At 40.6% G+C, this 25,747-nt stretch overlaps 1 protein-coding gene across 1 annotated transcript in view; it reads left to right on the top strand.

The window, feature by feature from the left end:
• ANGPT1 (angiopoietin 1) overlaps positions 1 to 25,747 on the top strand; it is a 480,502-nt gene that overhangs the window by 380,085 nt on the left and 74,670 nt on the right. Inside the window, exon 7 of the mRNA XM_030190200.1 lies at positions 8,076 to 8,242. Within this exon, the coding sequence (XP_030046060.1) occupies positions 8,076 to 8,242 (167 nt within the window). The remainder of the gene's footprint in view (positions 1 to 8,075; positions 8,243 to 25,747) is intronic.

Here is a 25,747-nt window from a genome sequence, read left to right as displayed (position 1 = left end):
CTTATATACACTGTCAGCTAGCACATTTGCTTATTTCCGATCTGACGAAGAAGGGCAACCTTCGAAAGCTAATCAAGAATTGTATTAAGTTATGTCCAATAAAAAAGGTATCATCTTATTTTCTTTTCCATGTTTTATTTTGTTTGATTTCTATTGATAACCTTAAGAGTGGACTAACACGGCTACCACACTCCTCTACCTTTTGTTACAAACTTAATTTTGGTCATCATCAAATATGCCAGCAAGATTTGAAATTTCTAAATCATCTCTGGATTATAATCTACCCCTTTTCCATGACCAGCATTCACACAGTAACATAATAACCTAGTAGATGATGGCAGATAAAGAACTGAGCAGTCCATCCAGTCTGCTTAACAGTCACACTCATTATCAATTCATGATTAAACAATGAATGAGGCCCTGTTTACTAAGACGCGTTAGCATTTTTAACTCGCCTACAATTAGCGAGTGTGCTAACCTTGTAGGCGCCTATAGGGATATTTTAGGGGCATACACTGTTAGCTTGTGTACATGGTTAATGCACATTAAAAACAGGGCCCTTTATCCTGGCCTTTCTTTGACATTTCTGGGACATAGACTGTAGACATCTGCCCGGCACTGTCCTCACATTCCAGCTACTGAAGTTGCTGTCAAAGCTCTCTCTAGTCCACCCTAAACTATCTTACCATATATGGGATACAGACTGTAGAAATCTGCCCAGCACTGACCTTAGTTCTTCACAGCTGGAGCACCATTCAACACATGTACTCATTTCATTTTTTTTTAATAGCATTCATTTTTTAATTATGGATACTCTCTGTTCCCACACCTTTTTGAATTCTGTCACCATTTTGGTCTCCACCACCTCCCTTGGGAGTGCATTCCAGGCATGGACCACCCTCTCCATGAAAAAGAATTTCTTGATTTTTCTCCTAAATCTATCACCCAGCAACCTCAAGTCACATATTTGACTCTGCCCTATGTTTGTAATTTAGTTTTCCTCACTAACCCTGCTTTTAAGTCTTTCTCCCAGTTTCGTTAGTAATCTGGTGGTCCTATGCCTATGTCCTAAAAACGTTTTCTATTCACAGCCATATAATGGAGTATAAGCCTCTCTCCCGGGCAGTATCTGTCATGAAAAGGGTCAGTCATCTCTTTAACTATACAAAGCAAATTAGAGACAGATCCAATAGCTTCAGCAAACTTGTAAATAAGAACATCATAAAAACTCAATGTATTTGGATAGAATAGGTCTATTAACCTTGGCCTGAAATGTTCTTCACACACTCTCAACCTCTTGTTACTCTCCTTCATCAATGGTGTAGCAAACCGCATTAGTCTTTTTTATTGCTCCTGGAAAAACAGAACTGCTGTAGAGCACAGATTTATTAACTGTTTTCTTCACTGAGTTGTCTGACAGAAGATGAACCCTGTAGGATATACTGACTGTGTCTGGTTTCAATTTTGTTTTGTCTATAAAAAGTCAAAGCTTCCTACAAAACGTTATCAGGCAAAATAAATAAAGTAAAACAGATAATTGTTTAATGAACATGGAACAGCATGGATCAAGGAAAATATCCTTGCACTTTTTTGCCAAAACTAATAAAATTCTTTTTCCCCGTGCATAGTTTTTCAGGCTTATGTCAGTTTGGGGAATATTTACCTCAGTTGTAATGCTAATATTCATCCTACACTTCTTTCAGAATTTCAGTGACAAAAAGTAGGGCATTTTCATATTCTATGCCTAAGATCTTGCATTTCCTTCTGCTCGAATTATGGATGGAACCAAATATGGGGCTCGTTGCAGGCGATGTGGCTTAACGTGGGGTTTTCCCATACGCTACTTGCAAAGTTAGTGTTTGTTTTTTAGGGCATTTTCTGTTTTTGTTTTTGCAGGTTGTGCATTAATATTGCCATTAGCATTTGAGACCTGAAAAAACCTTAAGGGTCCTTTTACTAAGTTGCGCTAACAGATTTAGCGTACACTAACAGTTTGCATTTGATAAATGATAAGACACCCATTGGAATATAATGGGCATCTTATTATTTACCGCACTCTAATCATTAGTGCGCACTTACATTCTTATTGTGTGGTATAGCAAACGATAAGTAAAATACTACACAACATTGTAACATGTTGGTGCGGTAGGTTGTTCTCATATGCTAACTGCACATTAAGGGTTTAGCACTGGCTATTGTAGGGTGGGTCCCTCAATGATCACTCCACCCCTGAAGGGTGGCCTGGCATTTGAGTACAGGCACCTTTTTTGCTAGACAAAGTGCCCTGGGTACAGTATAGGGTGTGAAGTACGTCTGTGCATGAAAGAAGCAGGATTTAGGGGTGGTTGTATGTGATGATTTTAAGTTGGTCAAAACAGGTACAAAAGATGATGGCAAAAGCCAGAATGTCGCATAGGTGCTTAGGGAGAGGAAATTATACACTGCCTTAAGTGAATTCCTAATTCAAAAAGGCAGTAAATACATCCTAATAAATAAATAAAATGGTCAGTGGTCTTCATCACAAAGCTTATGGGGGCAGACTTAAAGATCTCAATATATATACTTTGGAAGAAAGGCAGGAGAGGGCAGATATGAGACAGACATTTAAATACCTCTGTGGCATAAATGAACAAAAGGTAAATCTCTTTTATTCAAAACAAATCTCTGTAATAAGGAGGCATAAGATGAAGGTGAAAGGGGATAGACTCAGGGGTAATCTAAGGAAATACTTCTTTCGCTCAACCTGTCCCTATAAGCTTAGTCACATTGATAGTTCCCCATGTCCAACAAAGATTTGAAATGGTATGGTTCAGATTATGTAACTTAATTGGAGTCCATAACATCCTGTGTGCCATAAACTCACCTCTTTAATGCTGCTTTCGGCACCTAACCTTTCGAGAAATATAGTATGCCCTATCAGATTGACTCTACACTTGTCTCTAGATTGTACACCTGTCTTTTAGATTGTACACTTGTCTTTAGATTGTACACCTGTCTTTTAGATTGTAAGCTCCTTGAGCAGGGACTGTCCTTCCATGTTAAATTGTACAGCGCTGCGTAACCCTAGTAGCGCTTTAGAAATGTTAAGTAGTAGTAGTAGTAGTAGTAGAATGAGTCAAGGAACCTGAAATAGTGCAGTGCATATTGTTAGTCCAGAGCCTTTCCCACCTGCTATAAAATAGGGGGCTTTCAGTCTCTCTACTCCATACCACCTACAGCTCATCCAGACCTGATGATTGGGTGGTGTTCTAAATATTTTATACCAATTCGAAGTGTCATGCTCGTTAATGGACACTTGACACAAATTGCAAATACTAGAAATTTATCTCATTTGAGACAAATATCTATTCCAGATAAGTCAGGCATGATGTAGCTGTAACTATTTAAAATAACACGAGAAAGGAATATCATCTCTCTGTAACAACTCTAAAACTGTAAATAACCAACCATTCAGCATGAAATCTTTGATAGTTAGAATTTTATTCCTCACACAGGTGTCTCAACAGACACTAGCACTAATTCTTAAACAAGGATTATACCCCAGTGCATCGAGTCTTTTGTTTTTATAGCAAGTTTATGGTCTATCATCTCTATGGTCACAAAGTCAAGGATAAGAATGGATTCTGTCAATACGTCAGGGGTAGTCAGGTAGTCAATATAAAAGTACAAGCTTAAGGGTGCCAACAGATCCTTCTCCAAGCCCAACCAACTTGAGGTCTCAAGCAACCAATATAAGCAATGTCTTAAAATGTATACAGTATGTTAGTCAGAAAAGTTAGCGAGTTTTATAACACCCTTTTTCCTGGGGGGAGGGAGGGGGGTCAGTGCGGCTGTCACAATCTGCAGTAGTTTATTTATCAGAAGAAACTGTTGAGCATCTTGTCAAGTATTTTTATAGAATTCAGCAGAGAAATAAACTAGAATCATAGAAACATAGAAAAATGAAGACAGATAAAGACCTTATGCGAGACTGGGAGAATGGGCGTGCAAGTGGCAGATGAAGTTCAATGTTGACAAGTGCAAAGTGATGCATGTGGGTAAGAGGAACCCGAATTATAGCTACGTCTTGCAAGGTTCAGCGTTAGGAGTTACGGATCAAGAAAGGGATCTGGGTGTCGTCGTCGATGATACGCTGAAACCTTCTGCTCAGTGTGCTGCTGCGGCTAGGAAAGCGAATAGAATGTTGGGTGTTATTAGGAAGGGTATGGAGTCCAGGTGTGCGGATGTTATAATGCCGTTGTATTGCTCCATGGTGCGACCGCACCTGGAGTATTGTGTTCAGTACTGGTCTCCGTATCTCAAAAAAGATATAGTAGAATTGGAAAAGGTACAGCGAAGGGCGACGAAAATGATAGTGGGGATGGGACGACTTTCCTATGAAGAGAGGCTGAGAAGGCTAGGGCTTTTCAGCTTGGAGAAGAGACGGCTGAGGGGAGAAATGATAGAAGTGTATAAAATAATGAGTGGAATGGATCGGGTGGATGTGAAGCGACTGTTCACGCTATCCAAAAATACTAGGACTAGAGGGCATGAGTTGAAGCTACAGTGTGGTAAATTTAAAACGAATCGAAGAAAATTTTTCTTCACCCAACGTGTAATTAGACTCTGGAATTCGTTGCCGGAGAACGTGGTACGGGCGGTTAGCTTGACGGAGTTTAAAAAGGAGTTAGATAGATTCCTAAAGGACAAGTCCATAGACCGCTATTAAATGGACTTGGAAAAATTCCACATTTTTAGGTATAACTTGTCTGGAATGTTTTTACGTTTGGGGAGCGTGCCAGGTGCCCTTGACCTGGATTGGCCACTGTCGGTGACAGGATGCTGGGCTAGATGGACCTTTGGTCTTTCCCAGTATGGCACTACTTATGTACTTATGTACTTATGTACTTATCCATACCATCTACTCTCCTTTTCACTTCCTTGAAGATCATGTATACTTGTCCATAGCTTTCTTTTATTCTGATACATTTTATGTCTCTACAACCTCCACTGAGAGGCTGTTCCATGAATTCACCACCCTTTCCATGAAGAAGCATTGTTAGAATATTGGTTTATACCTTATTAGGGAGTATCTGTGTATCCTTTGAATTCTATGCTATTATAAGCAAGAGGTACTCACAGCAAATACAGCGTTGCTTGAGAATTAAAGTATGGCTTTTATTTAACTCACATTAATAGTTACACAGCTTAACTATTGTAATTGTGTTCTGATTAAAGAAATATGTAGAAACCAACCATCTCAGCAAGATTTTATGTTTATTGTTACCACACAGAGTCAATACCACATATTTACTCTAGCTTATCCTCTGTTTGGTGAATAGACTTAGACTTTGCTAGCTGCTGTCAGGCCAGTACTGTTCCAAAAGCAGTCTGATTTAAAAACAGAATTTCATTGTACCGGCATTTCTGATGTTAGCTCAGTTTAAATAGAAATTTCTCACCTTTGCCCAGGGAGAGATCCTTGCCACTCCATTTGGTGAGACATCTTTCTCCATGTCACATCTTTCCAGTCCCTCTGCTGGACTGGAGTCTACCTTCTTTCAAATAGTCCAACTCACTGGCACTCCATACTCTCTCATTCCCTCCCTCACTCTCCTTAATGTCCAGGAAATTCCATGTTCTATAGAATTCATCTCCATAGCCATACAACTTCCCTATGAGGAAAGACTAAAGTGGCTAGAGCTCTTCAGTTTGGAGACAAGGCGGCTGAGAGGAGATATGATGTCTATAAAATAATGAGTGAATAGGTAGATGTGAAGCGTCTGTTTACGCTTTCCAAAAATATTAGGACTAGGGGGCATGGGATGAAGCTACAATGTAGTAAATTTAAAATGAATCAGAGAAACTTTTTCTTCACTCAACGTGTAATTAAATTCATTGCCAGAGAATGTGGTAAAGGTGGTTAGCTTAGCAGAGTTTTAAAAAGGTTTGGACGACTTCCTAAAGGAAAAGTCCATAGACCATTATTAAATGGACTTGGGGAAAATCCACTGTTTCTGAGATAAGAGGTATAAAATGTTTTGTACTTTATTGGGATCTTGCTAGGTATTTTTGACCTGGATTGGCCATGTTGGAAACAGGATACTGGGCTTGATGGACCTTTGGTCTGTCCCAGTATGACAATACGTATTGTATGTTCTGTTACTGGCTGTTCGCAGGCTAACATGGAAGTAATGGAGCTTGGCATTTCATGATTGATCCACCTTAATGAAAATTATCAGGCTTATTTTCGAAAGAGAAGGACACCCATCTGTCAACACAAATCGGAAGATGGGCGTCCTTCTCCCAGGGTCACCCAAATCGGCATAATCAAAAGCCAATTGTGGGCGTCCTCAAGTGCTTTCTGTTGCGGGGATGACCAAAGCTCACAGGGGCATGTCGGAAGCATACCGAAGGCAGGACTGGGGCATGTTTAACACATTGGCGTCCTCGGCCGATAATGGGAAAAAAAAAGGTGCCCCTGACGAGCACTTGGACAACTTTACTTGGTCCTTTTATTGTTATGATCAAGCCACAAAAAGGTGCCCGAACTGACAAGATGACCACCAGAGGGAATCAGGGATGGCCTACCCTTACTCCCCCAGTGGTCACTAATCCCCTTCCACCATCAAAAAAGGACTTTAAAAATATTTTGTGCCAGCCTCAAATGTCATACTCAGGTCCATCGCAGCAGTATGTAGGTCCCTGGAGCAGTTTTAGTGGGTGCAGTGCACTTCAGGCAGGCGGACCCAAGCCCATCCCCCCAACCTGTTACACTTGTGGTGGTAAATGTGAGCCCTCCAAAACCCACCAGAAACCCACTGTATCCACATGCACACTCGCATGAGTGAGAGTCATTTTCAAAAATGTAGTTTTACTAAAAACAAAGTGGATTGAATTGTAGCAGCAATAAAGTTGTTGAGATAAAAACATTAACAATAATTGCATTCATTGTAGTTGTAGTACTTTTACTTTTTACTCAAAAAGTATTACATTAGTCAATAACATTTTTTAATATGGACAAATGCAAAGTGATACACATTGGGAAGAATAATCCAAATCAGTTACCTGATGTTAGGTTCCAGTGTCATTGGAGATAATATGCTGAAATATTCTGGTGCAAATGACCATGCCTAAAGATAGGCGTGATTTTCAGGCATAAATGCTATTCTATAAACAGTACCTAACTTTAAGCATGGCTTGTAGAGTAGCACTTTTTTCGGCGTCGCTTGTTTTGGCACCATATATAGAATCTAGTTCTGTATGTAGAATCCAGGGGATAGACTGCATCAGTTATTAAAATAAATGAATAAGTTCCACCTATAGAATGCTCTTCGTTCATTGGATTCTCACCGGGTGGTTCTTCCTTACCCCAGGGTTGCATGCTCTGAATCTACCCATTCCTCTGCTTTTTATTTCCTTGCTCCCTCTCTTTGGAATTCCCTCCCTCCCTATATTCAATCTGAATATTATTTAATAAACTTAAAGTTTTGCAAAAACTCATCTTTTGAAACAGCTTTTAAATCTCCACTGTGATTTTTGGGCTTCAGGGTTGGGTCTGTCTATCCCAGGAGCCGAATGTATATTCCCAGATCTTTCACAAATGTGTATGCATGATTCTAGATTACTGGTCTTTGCTTTCCTGTCTTATTATAGCGTTCTTTTCTATTTTAATTAATTAATTATTTGGTTTTAAACTGTAAGCTGCTACGACCTGCCATTCAAAAATAGCGGGATATCAAGTTTTTCAATAAACATAAATGGTAAGGTGTGCCAGTACCAGTTATACTACAATCTGGGCACCACTATGCTTCCTCAGGGCACCTAAATGGAAATTCAAAGTTATAGAACTGCCCCCAAAATTACTTCAAAAGCTCTGTTTTTAAAACCAAGAAATATAAAAAGTGAAAAAAAACCATCTTTGATCCAGGTAAAACAGCAAGATATCTGTATGTAAAACAAATTTGAATTTTTGTTTCAGCAGCCAACAGGAGCAAAATGCTGAACAAGAAAACTGCTTGCTATTTGATAGTGAAAGTTGAATTAGTATTTAATGATAATTTGATGATGTTACTTTACTAACTCTATTTTCCTAGGGCTTTGGCAGTCCATCTGGTGAATACTGGCTTGGGAATGAATTTATCTTTGCAATAACTAGCCAGAGGCAGTATTCTTTACGAATTGAACTAATGGATTGGGAAGGAAATCGAGCGCACTCACTCTATGATCGTTTTCACATAGGAAACGAAAAGCAGAATTATAGGTAAGTTCTTATAAACACTTTACTGCTAGCACAGCAAATCAAAGTTTATTTCCCTACAGAGTGAGAGCTTTGAAAGGAAAGTGTTAAGACTCAAAAATCCACCTGCTTGAAAAAGCTGATTATAGTCCCGTTAAAAAAAAATTAAACTAGCAAAAAAAAAACCCACTAGGCTGAGACAAACTTATTATATTACAATTAGCCTCCCGGTTGCTTTTGGTACTGGATTCTGCAGCTTTGAAATCATGATGTGTGCTATTGGTCTGATGCACCTAGATTATTGTAGTGTACATTTAGTGCTGAGCTATTCATAAGATTAATGGAGATCTTCCAGGTGCATTAGGGCATAGAGGCCCTTTTATGGAAATTTGCTAGATTTTTCAGGTACTGTGGCTTAAAGCAGGAAATGACCACGCAGTAACTGCAAAACTAATGCAGCAACTATTGGAACCATTTCTAGAATTTTGTTTTACAGGTCCCATGATAAAATGCCAAGTAGCACAGGTACCAACTAGCAGTTGATTTGGGAGCATTTAGAACCTTCTATGCAGGAAGAGGTAAGTAGGCGCATAGTAACCTCTGGATTTTATATATGGCATCTGAAAATCCGTGCGGAATCCGAAGCGTATTCTATAACAATGCACATAACTTAATTGGTTAACTAGCTAATCAGCACTGTTAATTGGATGTTAATCAATTATCAGCACTAATTGACATTAAATAAGATTTACACACACAACTCGCTAAGTGTATTCTGTAATGTGGTGCACCTAAATTCTAGGTCACATAATTGAAAAGAGGGCGGGGCATGGATATTTCTAAAATCTATGTGTATTATTATAGAATACACCCAATCTGTGCCTAATTTGGGCATCGGGATTTACACCAAGTAAAACGTGGCTTAAGTGAACTTGACCAAATTTGGTCTTTTGGCGAGCCGCTCGGTGTATTCTATATACTGCATGGAAATTTAAGTCTATTGTATAAACTTTAGGTGTACTTTAGGAATACACCTAGGCGTAATTTTTTTCCGCACAGATTTTTCAGGTGTCATATATAGAATCTAGCCCTAACTGCAGAAGCGCCAGTTAGCATATAGTATTCACCATATGCTACCTGTAAAATTTTGGGAACTCCCAATCTGCACCTATGTCCCACCCCCAAACATAAAATACTTAGAGCTAGATTCTATACATGGCACAAAAAAAAAACCAAAACTTGGTGCCCCAAAAAAGCACTATTCTATAAGCCATGCTTAAAGTTAGGCACAGTTTAAAATATAGCATTTATGCCCAGGAATCACTCCTAACTTTAGGTGAGGCCATTTGTACCAACTGAAATGTGTTACAAATGCATGTGCCTACATTAGGCGCATATGCCTCTTATTCTACAGCAGCGCCCCCGTTACACCCATGCCCCTAATATTTCCATGCCCCCTTTTTCAGATCGCATGTAAAGGTTAGGCACAGATCCCGCATTTTATGCACATAAATGCCAATTCAATCTAATTAGTGCCAATAATTACTTGTTAAAAAGCCAATTATTGGCACTAATTGGCTGGTTATTCAGTTAAACTGTGTGCGCAATTTTTGTCAACTTTTATTGAATTAGGGGGTTAGTGCATGGGTTACTGAATGGTAACCACTAAGATACTGCAAAACCTGTTAACGCAGTTGTGCGTTAGCAATTATTGGATAGTAAACCAAGCGTTAAGTGCTTAACGCACTTTAGTAAAAGGACCCCATGGTTTCTTTCAATAACCATAATGGAAAAAAATGGGATAAAGACATTCAACCCTTGGCCTCACTTCACTGGCTACCATTAGCTTTAATAGATTTGAGTGAATCTCTTCATAAAGACGGTTAATAAATCCCAATAAATAAAATATATATGTATGTAATCCTCTAGTAAATTTTGTTTGGAAATTTCCTCAGGGGATTATTAGACTGCAGTAGAACTCTCCAAGGGAGAGGAGTTCTACAGGAAGAAGGAGAGCAGCAATGGATGGGAGGGGGGGGGGCAGTCTAGAGGGGGGTTTGGTAAAGAGTAATTGACAGTGGTTGTCATAGTTAGGAGGAGGTTAGAAGGTTATAAAAGTGATGGGATTATTGAACACATGATCTTTGGTTGCCTTCACCACTGCCAGGACCCATGAGGAGAGGGGGTGTCCTGGACAGGCCCACTAATCTAAGGCTGAATTAAGAGGAGGTTGTTGCCAACAAAAGCAATAACTAGATTGTGAGGTGTGTTCAGGGTGGGTAGAAAGGGTTAACCCGGCCTGGGAGCAGGAAAGGAAGAGTCAGTTTGGTACCAGAAAGCTTGAAGATGTGCACCTTTGGAGGTGTGATCCTGAGGGGATCCAGCAGCTGGTAGCCCAGCAGAACTGCTTGCTACCTAAAGCACTGCAAGCACCGTCTTGGATTATTCTGCCCAAAAGAATGGGTATTGGACTGGTGGTGCTGTAAATATATAAATACCATAGGATGATAAGAGACCGCTAAATTAGAGAATAGTATTTTAACCAATAGTGTTGGACATCACAAAAACCTCTTTCAGCAAGTTGAACTGTTTTTTGTTGTTGTTGTTGTTTTTAATATCAAGTGAACTGTTTCTGTTACAAGAAAGTATGACTTTGGATATCTGCCTGTTGCAGTGTTCCAGTAAAGTTTGTTTACACAAAATACAAATTTTGGAGTGGAGTGTTGCTTTGGAGTGAGAATGAAGTTAATTTGCTCCAAGACTGATAAAAATAAAGTAGAAGTGTGGCCTTAGAACCCTATGGCCTACTTGGATCAAGCCTGGTCCCGTCCTACCCCAGCTCAGTGAGAAATAAAATTTTTGTAGTGACCCTGGTTTGGGTGCTGACCCGAAGAACTGGCTGGTGCCTGGAACGTTTGGTGAGACCAAGGTTACATATAAATAATATTTTTGAAAAATACCCTATATTCTATTGTAAGTTTTTATTTTGAAGCTGGAGCAGAGTTGGTACATTTTTATCAACTATGACTCTGATGCCATACAAAGTTGCTTCCAACTGCGATTCCGAATCCGACTCCAAGCACTGTTTGAAAGTGGGACAGGGACCTGTATACATATAAGAAAAAAATCCTCTTATTGATAACTCCTATTGAAAGACTGATTGGTAAGATCAAAACTGGAGCTCTCATTATCCATCAGCTTAATTTCACAATATACACACACACACATAGAGAGAGAGATTTCCCCTTTCAACAGGAAGTGACATCTTGAATTTCTCCTAACAACACTTACCCTATCCAGAGAAGTGTGGTAAAAACTCCAATAGGCTCCTACTCCTTTTCAACAGGAAGCACTAGAGAGCTTGAACTCTTCCACAAGAAAACAATCCATAGGAAAGTTCATTTTTAAATGTTTTAGTTGTTGGATTATTTGTAGTAAATAATTAGCAGATCTTAGTACACACAGCTTCAGCTTTAGAAATGTTAATTTCTTTCTTCATCTCTCTCTCATTCACCCCTGAATAATTCACTGCTGAGTCACTTTAAAGTTGAAGTAACAAAACATCTGTTTACTCACAGTTTGTAGTTAGATTATAATCAGACAGGCTTATATATACATATTATTATACATTTGTATTATCAGCTCCTTCCATGTGCTTAGATGGTAATGGATGCTCACACCACCATAGATCCTCTCAGGTTAGGAGAGATCATGAGCTCCATGTGCTCCATGCGCTGCATGTGCTGCATCTGCCCCCCACAGGAAGTTACATAGCTGTGTGACCTCTCTAAGTAATTCACATCAGAGGTCACAGAGTAATCACAGAGAAATAATAGGTGACAGGCAATGCATGTAAAATACAATTACATTCCAACAAACCCCTTCTCATGCATAACTGTCATGCAATTATTTATTCATACAAAGTCCAAGCTTTATACGCAGATTCACAAAATGTTCTCTGGGTAACGGTTTGGTCATGATGTCAGCTGTCATCTCACTGGTGTGACAATAGTGTAGACTGATGACCCCTTCTTTTGCCAACTCTCGCACGTTGTGGTATTTCGTTGCGATGTGCTTGGTGCGTGACTGAACCTTGTCATTCTGTGACAGTCGGATGCAGCTCTGATTATCTTCCATTATCTGGATTGGTCTCTGTTCAGCTATACCAAAATCCAGCATAAGTTTTTCAATCCACATCAGTTCTCTGCACGCTTCCGATACGGCCACATATTCAGCTTCTGTAGAAGACAGACTCACAATACTTTGTTTATGACTGGCCCATGAAATTTGTACATTTCCATACATAAACACATATCCACTTGTGGATTTATAATCAGAATGATCCCCTGCCCAATCTGAATCACAGTAACATATTAGTTTTGGATTACTATTGGCTGAAATCTTTAATTTACAATCAATGGTACCCTTTAAATACCTTACCATCCTTTTAACTGCAGTCCAATCTGATTTGGTAGGTGAGCTGACCCTTCTGCTCAAAATTCCTACTGCATTTGCTATATCAGCCCTGTATGTGGTAGCTAGATATAAAAGCTTACCTATGGCTGATCTATATTGGATGTTATCTGGTAAAGGTTCTCTTACTGTTTCATCCTTCAGAAAATCAGTGATCATGGGAGTGCTTACAACTTGGGCATCTTGCATACCTAAACTTTCAATAAGCTCATTTATTTTCTGCTTCTGGCTTAGAAGATAAGAACCATCATTTTGTTTCTCAATTTCTATACCAAGATAGTATGACACATTACCAAGTTCTTTTATCTCAACATTGAGGTTTAAACACTTTACAATGTCCTTGTACTCTTGCTCACTTTTGCTTGCAATGAGCAGATCATCAACAAAAGCTAAAATGTATGCATATTGTCCATTTCTGCACCTAGTGTACAAGCATTTATCTGCTTCACCTTGCTTAAATCCTAAATTTGTCAATATTTCATGCAATTTGTCATTCCAACATTTTTCACTTTGCTTTAATCCATAAAGACCTTTGTTTAATTTACACACTAGCTGTCTTTGTTTTGTATTTATGAAACCTGTTGGCTGTTCCATGTACAAGTCTTCAGTTATATCTCCGTGAAGAAATGCTGTTTTCACATCAATGTGGTTGACTTGCATGCCTTTTGAGACTGCAATGCTCAGAAGTGTTCTGATTGTCGTGTGTTTCACTACAGGTGCAAACACTTCATCAAAATCTTCTCCATATTTTTGAAGATATCCCTTTGCGACTAATCTGGCTTTATACCTTTCCACTTTTCCTTGTGCATTCCTTTTTAACTTGAATACCCATTTGCATCCTATAGCTTTCTTGCCAGGAGGTAATTTTGTAAGAATCCAAGTATTATTTTTATCCAATGCATCAATTTCTTCTTGTGCAGCTTTATGCCATTCAGCAGCTTCTTCTGCTGGCATTTTCTCAATCTCATCCCATGTTAAGGGCTCTTGAGCTTCTGCTGACTTTGTTAGGTAAGACAGTCTTGGGGGTGGAACACCTTTGTTTTCCCTGGATGAGCGTCTGACAACAGGTTGGTCTGACCTTTCCGCATCCTCTAAATCTGAGAGTTCTTCTCCAATTGATTCCCCTTCTCCAACTGTACTGTCTTCTTCAATGATCCTTTCTGTGTCTGCTTCCTCTGCCTGTTCCTCGTTAGATACAGGTGAGTTGCTTTCAGACATCTGCCTTGGTATGGCATTTATATACACTGGCATGTCTATTATGGTTCTAGTTTCATATTCTGGATGATAAGGCTCATCTGGGATAATCCAGCCTTTATCAACCCTTTTGTTTTCATCAAAATATGTAACATGTCTTATGCCAACAATGCCAGTTTTCAGATTCAAAATTCTATATCCTTTGTGTCCTGGAGCATAGCCAACTAAAATGCCCCTTTCTGTTGTGGAATCCAGCTTATGCCTTCTTTGCTTTGGTACATGAGCATATGCTGTACTTCCAAATGTTCTTATGTGTGACAGGTTTGGCTTCCTACCATGCCATGTCTCATGTGGTGTGCGCTCAGCGCCTTTAGTTGGCATTCTATTTTGTAGGTACACTGCTGTGAGAATGGCTTCCCCCCATAGTCTTTTAGGGAGATTGCTATCTGACAGCATACATCTGGTCATTTCCACAAGTGACCTAAATTTTCTCTCTGCAACAGAATTTTGCTCTGGTGTATAAGCTACTGTTGTGATATGCTGAATGCCTTCTTGTTCTAGAAATGTGCGCATGCTTTGTGAAGTGAACTCACCACCATTGTCGGTCTGAAGAACCTTTGGTTTTCTTTCAAATTTATTGCTCACCATGGCTACGTATTTCTTCAGCATGTCTGTGACTTGACTTTTTTCTTTCAGCAAATAGGCCACACAATATCTAGAGAAATCATCCAAGAATATTAGCACAAATCTGTTATTTCCCAATGATGGGATATTAAACGGTCCACATAAGTCACTGTGTATTAAGTCCAGTACTTTATTACTCCTATTTCCTGTGTATGCAGGAAATGAGGGTCTCACACCTTTTTGAGTAACACAGTCTATGCATTTCTCCATTTTACCAGCATCTGCACTTATCTGAATGCCAGTGGCTAGTTGCTTACTGTAAAGATCCTGGATCACCTTAGAATCACGATGTCCCAGGCGGCGGTGCCAGATTTCCAGACTACATTTACCATCATTCTTCCTTACTTGCGCCATATGTGAGGCTTCACCTGAAATGTTCAGCTTATAAACATCATTATGCATAAAAGCTTCAGCATACACTTCATCATTTTTAGAGATTGTGCACTTACTGTTTTCAAAATGAATCACAAATCCCTTCTTATCTAATGTAGATACACTAAGCATATTGCAAACTGCTTGGGGAATATACAAGACATCACTTACAGGAATTTCTTTAACTTCATTAGACACTTTGCATTTTAAGAATCCAATACCTTTTGCTTGGATCTTAGCAGTCCCTGCGTTTGCAGTTTTAAGAATACCTTCCTCTGGACACATTTCCTGAAAGAAATCTTTACAATTGGTTAAATGGCATGTGCTCCCCGAATCCAAAATCCAAGTACTTTCATTTGAATTATTATTTACCATAGTCAAAGATTTTTCTGCCATTAGAAAGCCCTTGTGTTTATCTTTGTCCTTCATACATTTCCTGGTTTGAAAATTCTTTAGTTCCATTGGCTTAGGTGAGCTAGAGGGAGTGTTTTGTGTTTCCTTACACCATTTAGATACATGTCCCTCCTTTCCACATGAGTAGCAAATCAGCTTGCCCTTGGGTGGAGTTTTCCCATAGCTCCGCCTTCCTCTGTTCTTTGCCAAGAAATTTGTTTCATTTCTCTCTGACTTGCTTTGAGAACACATCTCCTCAGAATCATTTATTATGCATTCCTGCCTTAGTTTTGATGTTGTCTGTTCAAAAGATTGCCCTTCAATGGCCTCATTTACAGACCTAAAAACATCAAACTTCTTTGATAGTGAGGTAAAAAGAAATGCTCTTTTCAATGCATCACACATGGGAATTCCAGAAAGTTCTAGCTTTTGAAATGAAGACATAAGATGCATAATGTGATCATTACATTTACTTTTATCCCTTAATTTGGTTTCATTCAACTCTGCCAGCCAAATTGGTTGCTGCTTTGCATATGTAGTTGCATACATAGTTCTCAGTTTATGTAAAATGTCCTTTGGTGTATCTTTTCCCTCCACTAATATGGCTTGTTTCTCTGAGAGAGCTTCCAAAAGCATGCACTTCACATAATAGTTTGCATTGTCCCATTCAGCCATATTTTCAGCTGTTCTGTCTTGGTCTAAGCATATATCTAATCTTTTTGCTCGAAGGAGACATATGAATCTTAGTTCCCACTGCCGATAATTAAACTCAGTTAATTTAGGCACCTTGAGAGAATAGAAAAATGGTGAATTTCTTCCCTCAGCCATTTTCTTAGCCTTCTGTCTGCTGTGTGGGGGGAGAGAGAGACAGACTGAATCTTTCCTTTAAAACTTAAGAGAAAAATGTGGCCTTTTTTACTGCCTGGTAATATTTCTCTTCTTTTTCAATTCCTGGACCCTGGGCCCATAACCCTTTTGTTGGATTATTTGTAGTAAATAATTAGCAGATCTTAGTACACACAGCTTCAGCTTTAGAAATGTTAATTTCTTTCTTCATCTCTCTCTCATTCACCCCTGAATAATTCACTGCTGAGTCACTTTAAAGTTGAAGTAACAAAACATCTGTTTACTCACAGTTTGTAGTTAGATTATAATCAGACAGGCTTATATATACATATTATTATACATTTGTATTATCAGCTCCTTCCATGTGCTTAGATGGTAATGGATGCTCACACCACCATAGATCCTCTCAGGTTAGGAGAGATCATGAGCTCCATGTGCTCCATGCGCTGCATGTGCTGCATCTGCCCCCCACAGGAAGTTACATAGCTGTGTGACCTCTCTAAGTAATTCACATCAGAGGTCACAGAGTAATCACAGAGAAATAATAGGTGACAGGCAATGCATGTAAAATACAATTACATTCCAACATTAGTTCCCTGTCAAAGTCAATCTGCCAGACTCCTCTTTTACTCATTGTATATAATCATAAGACATCTGTTATTTTATCCAATACCCCCCCCCCCCCCCCCCCCGAAGCCTTTCCCGGTAACAGGTCACAACAATGTTACCCTCCTTGCGATGCCTGGTGCTCCATCTGGGGAATACCACTTGATAAACATGTTTCACAGGATATGCAAATCAACCCCTCAGAAGGCAAATCTTCTCTCACAGGCTATACTTTAATTACTCTGAAGGGGTATTCTTCTTGCAACAAACACTTTAGCAAGCACTCTTGAACTGAGCCCTCCACATGGGGAACATATGGGTCAGTTATACAATACTTGGTTAGACGGCTTCCCAGGATATGAAAATTAACACTTCTAAATGCAAATCTACTCCAATTAGCTTCTGCTAACCACTCTGTAGGGATTACTCATCTTTCAACAAACAATTCAGTACCCTCTTCAACCAAGCGTTCCACTAGGAGATGAGGGTCTCAGATAAAAAACAACCACTATCCCTTGGACAGGACTTTACTTCACCTCAACTTTTACAATTCTGTCCTCCACCCCCGGCTGTTGATATTAGAGTCTTATTTCAAGGTTCACAGTGTTACTTCCACACTGTGGCCAAATCAAAGTTCCTTATTCTCCCCATTATTCTGGACTTCAGGTATGTACCAAGGCTCACAGTGTTGCCTCCACACTGTGGACTAATCAAAGTTCCTTATCCTTCCCATTATTCTGGATTTCAGGTAAGTACCTTGTCTTTCTTTAGAGATCCTTTCCTTTGGTGTCCAGTCATCAGTTACTTGGCATCCTTCATTCTTCTTGGAGGGCTCCTTCTCCTGTCTTCTTGGGGAAAAGGCATTTTTAAAGGGCTACCACCCCACCCTTCCTAGGCTTCTCCTATATTCTAGAAAAGGTAAAGAACCTTATCCAATGGGCTTGTCTTCTGAAGGGAACTATTCCTAGGTTCTGCCACTGCCTTCCCCTTTCAACTTAGCACAGGTGTAACCTCTGCCCCTCCCCCTCCCCAGCTATGTCAGGGCTATCATTGAGGCAGGGTTCCCCTTAATGGCCTCTACTAAATAGCACAAGGACCTTCACTATTAGCATGCCCTCTAGTGGTCACTACCCATCTAAGCAGGCTTCTTCTACTCCTGACTCTAGTGGCTCCCTTCAGGTCAGTATAGCAGTCTTCCACCCTAAGAGCTCCCTCTGGTGACTAGGTCCTGTTGAGGCATGTCCTATATATATCAAACCAGTTAGTGTGGCCTTGCATTGAATATCCTGGTTTAACACCGGCAGCAGACAGCAAAAGCAGTGCCCGCTGCCAGCCGAATGCCAGCCCCCATATCCATATTCTAATAAATCCAGCTCTTAATTTTTCCCAATTCCTTGATTCCTTGGAGCAGTCATTCAGCAGGTTCAACTTCCACAACCTCCTCAGGATCCTTCAGGCTAAGCCACTTAGGAAAAAAAACTCTGAGAGAGAGTAGCAGTGTCCCATTGGTTCTCCTCTTTCCTCCAGGTCTTTGAGCTGCAGGAGTGGAGGAGTGGCCTAGTGGTTAGGGTGGTGGACTTTGGTCCTGGGGAACTGCGGAACTGAGTTTGATTCCCAGCACAGGCAGCTCCTTGTGACTCTGGGCAAGTCACTTAACCCTCCATTGTCCCCTGTAAGCCACATTGAGCCTGCCATGAGTGGGAAAGCACGGGGTACAAATGTAACAACAACATATTATATCTACCTCTTCATTTAGTGTTATATTCTTTAATGCTCCCATCTTATTTTTTTTAGGCTTCTAGCATCTGCATACAGACATTTCAAAGTGTGCTTTTTGTTTGAAAAGCTCCTAGCTTTCTTTCACCTTTGTTGCAACCTCTCTATCAGGATGCCTTGTTTTGATAGTATCTTTCAAAGATACTTCTCTCCAACCCATGCACTCCAGAGCACCTGTCAGGTCCATGGTCTGCTATTGAGATAGACAGAGGGAATCCACTGCTTGCCCTGGGATTGGTAGCATAGAATATTACTACTATTTGGGATTGGTTACTGTTGGAAACAGGATACTGGGCTAGATGCACCAGTATGGCTATTCTTATGTTCCATAAGTTAGTGGTAAAATAACACATCTTAATGGTAGCCCACATTAATATCTATGCCCCTAAATCTCTTTCCCAAAGAAAGCAGTGGAGGAGTAGCCTAATGGTTAGTGCAGTGGCCTCAGACCCAGGGGAACTGGGTTTGATTCTTTTGGGACTCTGGGTGAATCACTTAAACCTCCATTGCACCAGGTACAAAATACATACCTGAATATGATATGTAAAACTGTTTTGACTGAAATCATAGAAAGGTGGTATATCAAGTGCCACCCCCTTTTCCCTTCCTCATGTCATCATCTCTGATGTTTACAGAAATTACGTCAATGAACTCCATATCCTTGGATTCTAAAACCCTGTTCTCTGGTTTCATAATGGAAGCTTTTTGTCCCTCTGTGCAAAGACACCCTTGAGAGAGTCTTTATGGGTTGAAGTAAATAGAAATAAAGAGAATAAAAGAAAGAAGCCTTTACAGATTCCCTAGTTCACAAATATTTAGCAATGTTCTTGCCTGCTTTGAATTCCTGAAGAGGTGTTTGGTCTCTATAGAGCCTTAATTACTATAAACTGATATTGGTTGTACCAGTTGAATACATTCAATGGGTTTATTACATCCCAGGCATCGAAATTTATTTATTTATTTATTACATTTGTGCCCCTCGCTTTCCCACACATGGCAGGCTCAATGCGGCTGAAATAAACATGAGAACTAGAAGTAGATTCTTCTGTATCAAAGACAAATCACTACCAGTTTTAACAAGAATCGGAGCTGGCACACAAAACAAGTGTTCAATTTTGTTTGGGCATCAGACCAAACAAATCTGAAACAAAGCAACTTGTATAATAAAAGGATAAAACCAGAAAGAGACAGCATATTTAAGGGCAGATTAGAGATGGGTAAAAAGCAAAAACTTTGAGAGATTGACTTTAATACTTGTTGGTATAATGCTAATGCTTGTAGTGATAAATTGTGTCTGAGAAAATATATAAAACATTTTCCTGTCACGTTATTTGCCAAAATGTAACCTCAATGTTTGGTTCAGGCCTGCACTTTTCCCAATGGTGATTTCTAAACGTCTCTGTTTTTTTATCTGAACTATTCATCATGTTACTCCTACTAAGTCTTATAAGTTCAAAGAATCTAGGATATAAAGAGTAATGTTAAACACATGGGTTATAAGATATACATAAATTTAATTTTAAGACTTGTGCACCTTTTCATTCATCAGAACATACAAAGCAGAGGGCTAATTTAAAAATGCAATTCAATCAAACCCCAAACACTTTATTTCTTTATTGACCCGCACAATTTCCTGTAAAATTCAAAAAAAGAATTTGAATGACAAAAGCTTTGTTATATATGATTTCATATCTCTCTTCCATTTTTATACATACACACACACACGCATACAGATCTTTTAAAGCAGATATATTCCATTCTGTTCTTCAGCAACTGCTAAGGGCTTTGGCTTTTAGAATAACTGCAAAATAGAAAATCAAAAACAAAACCATCAATAGTTACACACTAATCCAAATACATGAATGAATAATGTGCATCAAAAAGGAGGGAAAGACCTCAGAGGCCTTTTCCTCCTTTTTGACGCACATTATTCATTCCTGATTTTAGACTAACTAAACATCTAAAATAATGCAACTTTTCCACCAATGGCATATGCAGAATGTGCAGGTAACTTTATAAAATGTTAAGAGTCCAAGTAAGTGCTTCCTTTAGATCTATTTTATAAAGATACATGGGGGGGGGGGGGGGGGGGGAAATGTGTACAGGTCACCTGAAGTTAGGCACTAGGCTGTTACACACTAAGCACAAATTGGAGTGGAGTAGAGGCCTAGTGGTTAGAGCACCAGTTTTAATATCCAGAGGTGCCCAGTTCAAATCCCACTGCTGCTCCCTGTGATCTTGGGCAAGACACTTAACCTACCAATGCCTCAGGTACAAACTTAAATTATGACCCTCTAGGGATGGGGAAATACACAGTGTAGCCAAATATAACTCATCTTGTGCTACTACTGAAAAAGGTGTAAATAAAAGCCAAATTCTATATTGGAAATAATGTACACATTTGTTGTTGTAGAATACTAGTGTAAGCTGGCCAGCAATTAGGTGTGGCCTCTTACACTATGTCAATGGCTGGTGTAAATGACTGCAACTAGGCAGGTACGTTATCAACTTGGGCTACCATTAAGGTGGGTTACTGTACCACAGGTCATGCTGTTTTATGATAGGGTCCCATTTTATGCAATGAGACTCTGTACTAAAATAGCATGAGTTGTGGTAAAATAACCTGTAATAACGGTAGCCCATGATGATAGCTTTCCCCCTAATTGTTTCAGTTGTGCACATAGTTGATATCATTCTAGAAGCTTAGAGCATAAATGTTTGCCATGCCCGTGACCTGTCCTGCCCCTCCCACATGCTTTCCCCCTTACAATTATACACTATTGGGACAGTTCTATAAATTGATGGCTAGAGGGATGCCCTGCTTATGAGCATCAAAGGTACCATTTAATTGTCAGTGATGTGCCCATGTGTACTAGGCTCTATTCTATAAGGTATTGCCTAAGTACCAACGTCCCTTACCTCAAGGGGGCATACACGATGGGTAGAACATGGGCAGGTCATGTGCATGTTTCATTTGTAGGGTGTAATTTTCTATACATCGCCTAAATTTAGGCACCAGGATGATGTGTTCTTAGGGGTGAATTCTATATATGGCGGTGAAAATAAATGGTGCCAAAAAAGCACTATTCTATAAGCCACACTTAAAGTTAGGTGCGGTTAATAGAATACCACTTATGCCAAGGAATTGCGCCTAACTTTAGGCATTTCCATTTGTACCAACTGAAACATGATGCAAATACACATGCCTAAATTAGGAACACTTCACCCTTATTCTATAACTATCACAGTCGTCGTCGGCGACGTCCGTGCCTTGCTCATCAGGGCACTCATCAGTGCCCTGTTCCTCCTTCTAAACCTTCTGAAATTATTTGCAGTTCTAGTCACTGACCTGTGGGGTCACTGTACAGTGGTGGAGGCCAAGCTGGTGGTGTCACTGAGCACTTCTTAAGCTGGCTTCTGAGAGTGCTCAGTGTTCTGGCAATTATCCTTGATGGGGACCAGGCCTGCCTGGACTCTGCTAGTTCCTACTACCAGGGCCGGTCTTAGGCCGAGGCGACCGAGGCCTTACGCTTAAGGGGGCCCCGCGCAGCGTGCCTCGGTCAGCCTCCTCCATTCCATCTTGGCGCTCCGTTTACTTCGCGAGTCCGACTCTGACGTCACAGCAGCTGTGTCAGTGAAAGCGCTGCCCGGCGTCTCTCCACCACTGCCTTTCCTTTGCTCATTCATTTCCAGACTCAGTGCCCCACCTTCTAACGTCATTTCCTTGCGAGGGCGGGACACTGAGTCTGAGAGGGAATGAACGAGCAAAGGGAAGGCTGATGGAGAGACGTTGGGCAGCACGTTCACTGACGCTGCACAGCTGTTGTAACGGAGATTTTGCTGGACATGGAGGGGAGGGAGGAGAATTGCTGGATATGGATAGATGGAGGGGGAAGGGGAGAGAGGAGCATCGATGGACATGGATGGGAGGGAAGGGCCCAGGGAAAGAGGAGAAATTGATTAATATGGATGGATGGAGGTGGGCAGGGGACAGAGGAGCATGGATGGGAGGGCAGGGCCCAGGGAGAGAGGAGAAATTGCTGGACATGGAGGGGAGGGCAGGGGAGAGAGGAGAATTGCTGGATATGGATGGATGAGAAATTGTTGAATTTAAGGGCTGGATCGGAAGGCAGATACTGAAACTGGAGAAAGGATAGGGGCAGGGCTACAGATGGTAGACAGGACACATAAAGACACAGGAGGATGGTGGACATGGTGAGAGAAAAAATATCAAATGGAAAGAAGACACTGCATAAAACAGAAGACACTGGGACCAAAGCGAATAGAAAAACTAAATGATCAGACAACAAAGGTAGAAAAAAGTATTTTATTCAGAATTTATTAATTGGAATATGTCAGCTTTTGGAAATGTGCATCTGTGATATTTTGCATGTAAGTTTCAATTTTTCTAGTATTGCTGCATGCTGAGTCTGACTTCTTGAGGTAACTTTCCAGTTCAGTATTTTGCCTTCATATCTGTTGTGTCATGTGTTTTTCATTATCCTGCTAGCGTGTAGTATTTGCATCCCTTTTTGTTTTGTTTTTTTCCACGAGGTAGTCTATTGGTGTTTTAGAGCCTGGTGTAATTACAGTTCTGCCTTTCCACGCATAAGGTTGTAGCTCGTCCTGTCCTTGGAATTAGTGCTGTTATGGTTTGGTAAGGTTATGAGTGTGTTTTTGCACAAGTTTGTGTATAGTGTTTTGCAGTTTGTGTGTCCGCACGTCTGACCCCCCGGGGTTATGAGAATTGGAACTGAATAATTTCTGGGGAGGGGGGGGGGGGTCCATGATAGCATTGTGCTTATTTATTTCAATCAGTTTTTCTGTACAAGTTTAGCTTCATATGTCTTTATCTGAAATTTCATAAATAAAAAAAATTCTAAAAATTGAATAATCTTATCAATGGGGTGGAGCTGGGGTGGGGGCGGGGCAGGGGCAGGGCTAGGATGGGGCCCCACCAAATTGGTCTGCACAGGGCCCCACACTTGCTAAGACCGGCCCTGCCTACCACTGTTTCTTTGCGAGGCCGTGGCCTGAAACTTTGCTTACAGCGTTCTCCTTTCCAACCATCCAACAGTGGCTTTGAATTCAGTTAGTCCAAGACTTTCAGCTAGCTTATTAGCTTTCTATATAAGCAGTGGACCACTGACAGGAAACTGTCTGCTCCTGACTAGAGAAAACCACCGAAGAAGAGCATCTTCTACCTCCTCAGCTTTTCCCGCCCATTTTCGTTTCCGGTGTGGATTTGTATTGTTTTGCCAATCTTCCAGAAGCTGGTCTTTCTGCTTCAAGATACGTGAAATTTGACTGGGATTGACATCATATTCTTTAGCAATAGATGCTTGACTTTGTTTTCTAATTTTTATGAACTTCTATTCGTTCAGCCAGTGTTATTCTTAGAGTTGCGCGACGACAACGACTCCAGTGTACACTCTAACAACATTCTTTCACTTATTCTACCTGTGGCAGTTAAAGGGGTGGTAAATTTAAAATCTCGTTGGTTGTCACGTTTGCTTGGGCTTGCTGATTGCTGATAGTAACTGTCCAACTTGTTAATAAAATACAATTTTAAAGGAGGTCACGGGATGCTGAGCTGAAGAGCTGGCGCATGTGAGGAGCGCTCCTGCCAGGATGGGTTAATTCTCCCCCCCCCCCCCCCCCCCCCCCGGAGACCATCCATCATTTACCTCCTAGCATATTTGGAAAACTGAAAATTTTTGGTTCAATATCTCAAAGTCTCAAAGTCGCCAGTGACATCTGCCCCAGGATGTCTAGTAAAACACAGAGGAAATTGTCCGACCGTGGTCGAACTGGAGACAAGATGGAGGAGGCTGAACAAACAGGTGGGCCCTCGGTGAATTCAGTATGGGCCGTGGAAGTAGCGGCGAAGCTGAGAGTTATTCTGGAAGAATCCATAGACAAAAAATTGCAAAAGATAGCAGACAAAATAGATTTAGTAGGCACTCGTGTGGAAACTATGCATACTGATTTACAAACTTACCAACAGCAGCTCTCCACGGTAGAAGACACGCTCCAGTAGCAGGAAACAGGACAACGTGAACTTCGGGCGGTGGTAGCAAAGCTTGAAGACAAAATTGAAGACATTGAAAATCGCTCAAGAAGAAATAACCTCTGATTTGTGAGACTCCCAGAATCCATCAGGGAGGTAGATTTGAGGCAGGTTTTGGAGGACTGGCATCCGAAGGCCATAACATTGTTGCAGCAGGTGGGCCACCTAAGAGTGGAGCGGGCCCACTGCTTGGGAATATTGAGATCATCTGAGGCAAGGCCGCGTGTGGTGATATGCAAACTGTTGAATTTTGCTCATAAACAAGAAATATTAAGAGCTACAAGAGCCACAGGGGATTTACAATATGACAACCATAAAGTACTATGTTTCCAGGATTTATCGGCCTCGATAGCGACCAAACGCAAGGCTTTTCAAACTGTCTGTGTACTGCTCTATAAGAAAAAGGTGCTCTATGCATTGCTGTATCCAGCGCGGCTAAGGATTACAAATGGAGAGAAACCTCAATTTTTTCAGGATGCTGAGGAGGCTATGCTTTATGCAAGCAACGCGATGAAGCTGACAGAAGTGTCTGGAACATAATCTGGTGGTGGTCATTCTACAAGACACTTAAGACATATGGCTGCTCTGTGTTGGAGAATGGGAGGATGATCTACAGCAGCAGTTGGGAGGCCCAAGTGATTCATCTGAAGTGCTATGGAGGACAATTTATTTTATATTTTGGTCAACTGGTTGCTGATTATCTGTGAGACCTTTATGGGGGATTAAGTACCATCTATCATGTAATTAGGATAATAGCCCTGCTGTTTTGCGACTCTTGAGTATTTGATAATAACCAAGCAGGGGAGATAGTGAAGTCATGGAGAAAAAAGGGCTTTATATTTTCAAAGGTCTGGCAAGTGTTGTTTTTTTTTTTTTGGGGGGGGGGGGAGTACGGGGGGAGTGCTCTTCACGGTGACTGGGGCCTGGGTAGGCCGTTATAAGGTAGGAACAAGAGTGCTGCTGGGGAGTTTTGGGGAGGATGTGGGGGGTTAGGGAGGAGGGTTTGGGGGGATTTTGGTTGGATGATGGATGGTAGGGGGTTGATGAGTGTGTCTTTGATTATTATTAGTTAGTTTTTTTTATATAATAATTTGTTGTTTTTTTATTATTTAGAG

Source organism: Microcaecilia unicolor, chromosome 1 (genome assembly GCF_901765095.1).
Source record: "Microcaecilia unicolor chromosome 1, aMicUni1.1, whole genome shotgun sequence".
Lineage (NCBI taxonomy): Eukaryota > Metazoa > Chordata > Amphibia > Gymnophiona > Siphonopidae > Microcaecilia > Microcaecilia unicolor.
The sequence above is the reverse complement of the archived record's forward strand: the minus strand, read 5'-3'. Positions and strand labels throughout refer to the sequence as shown.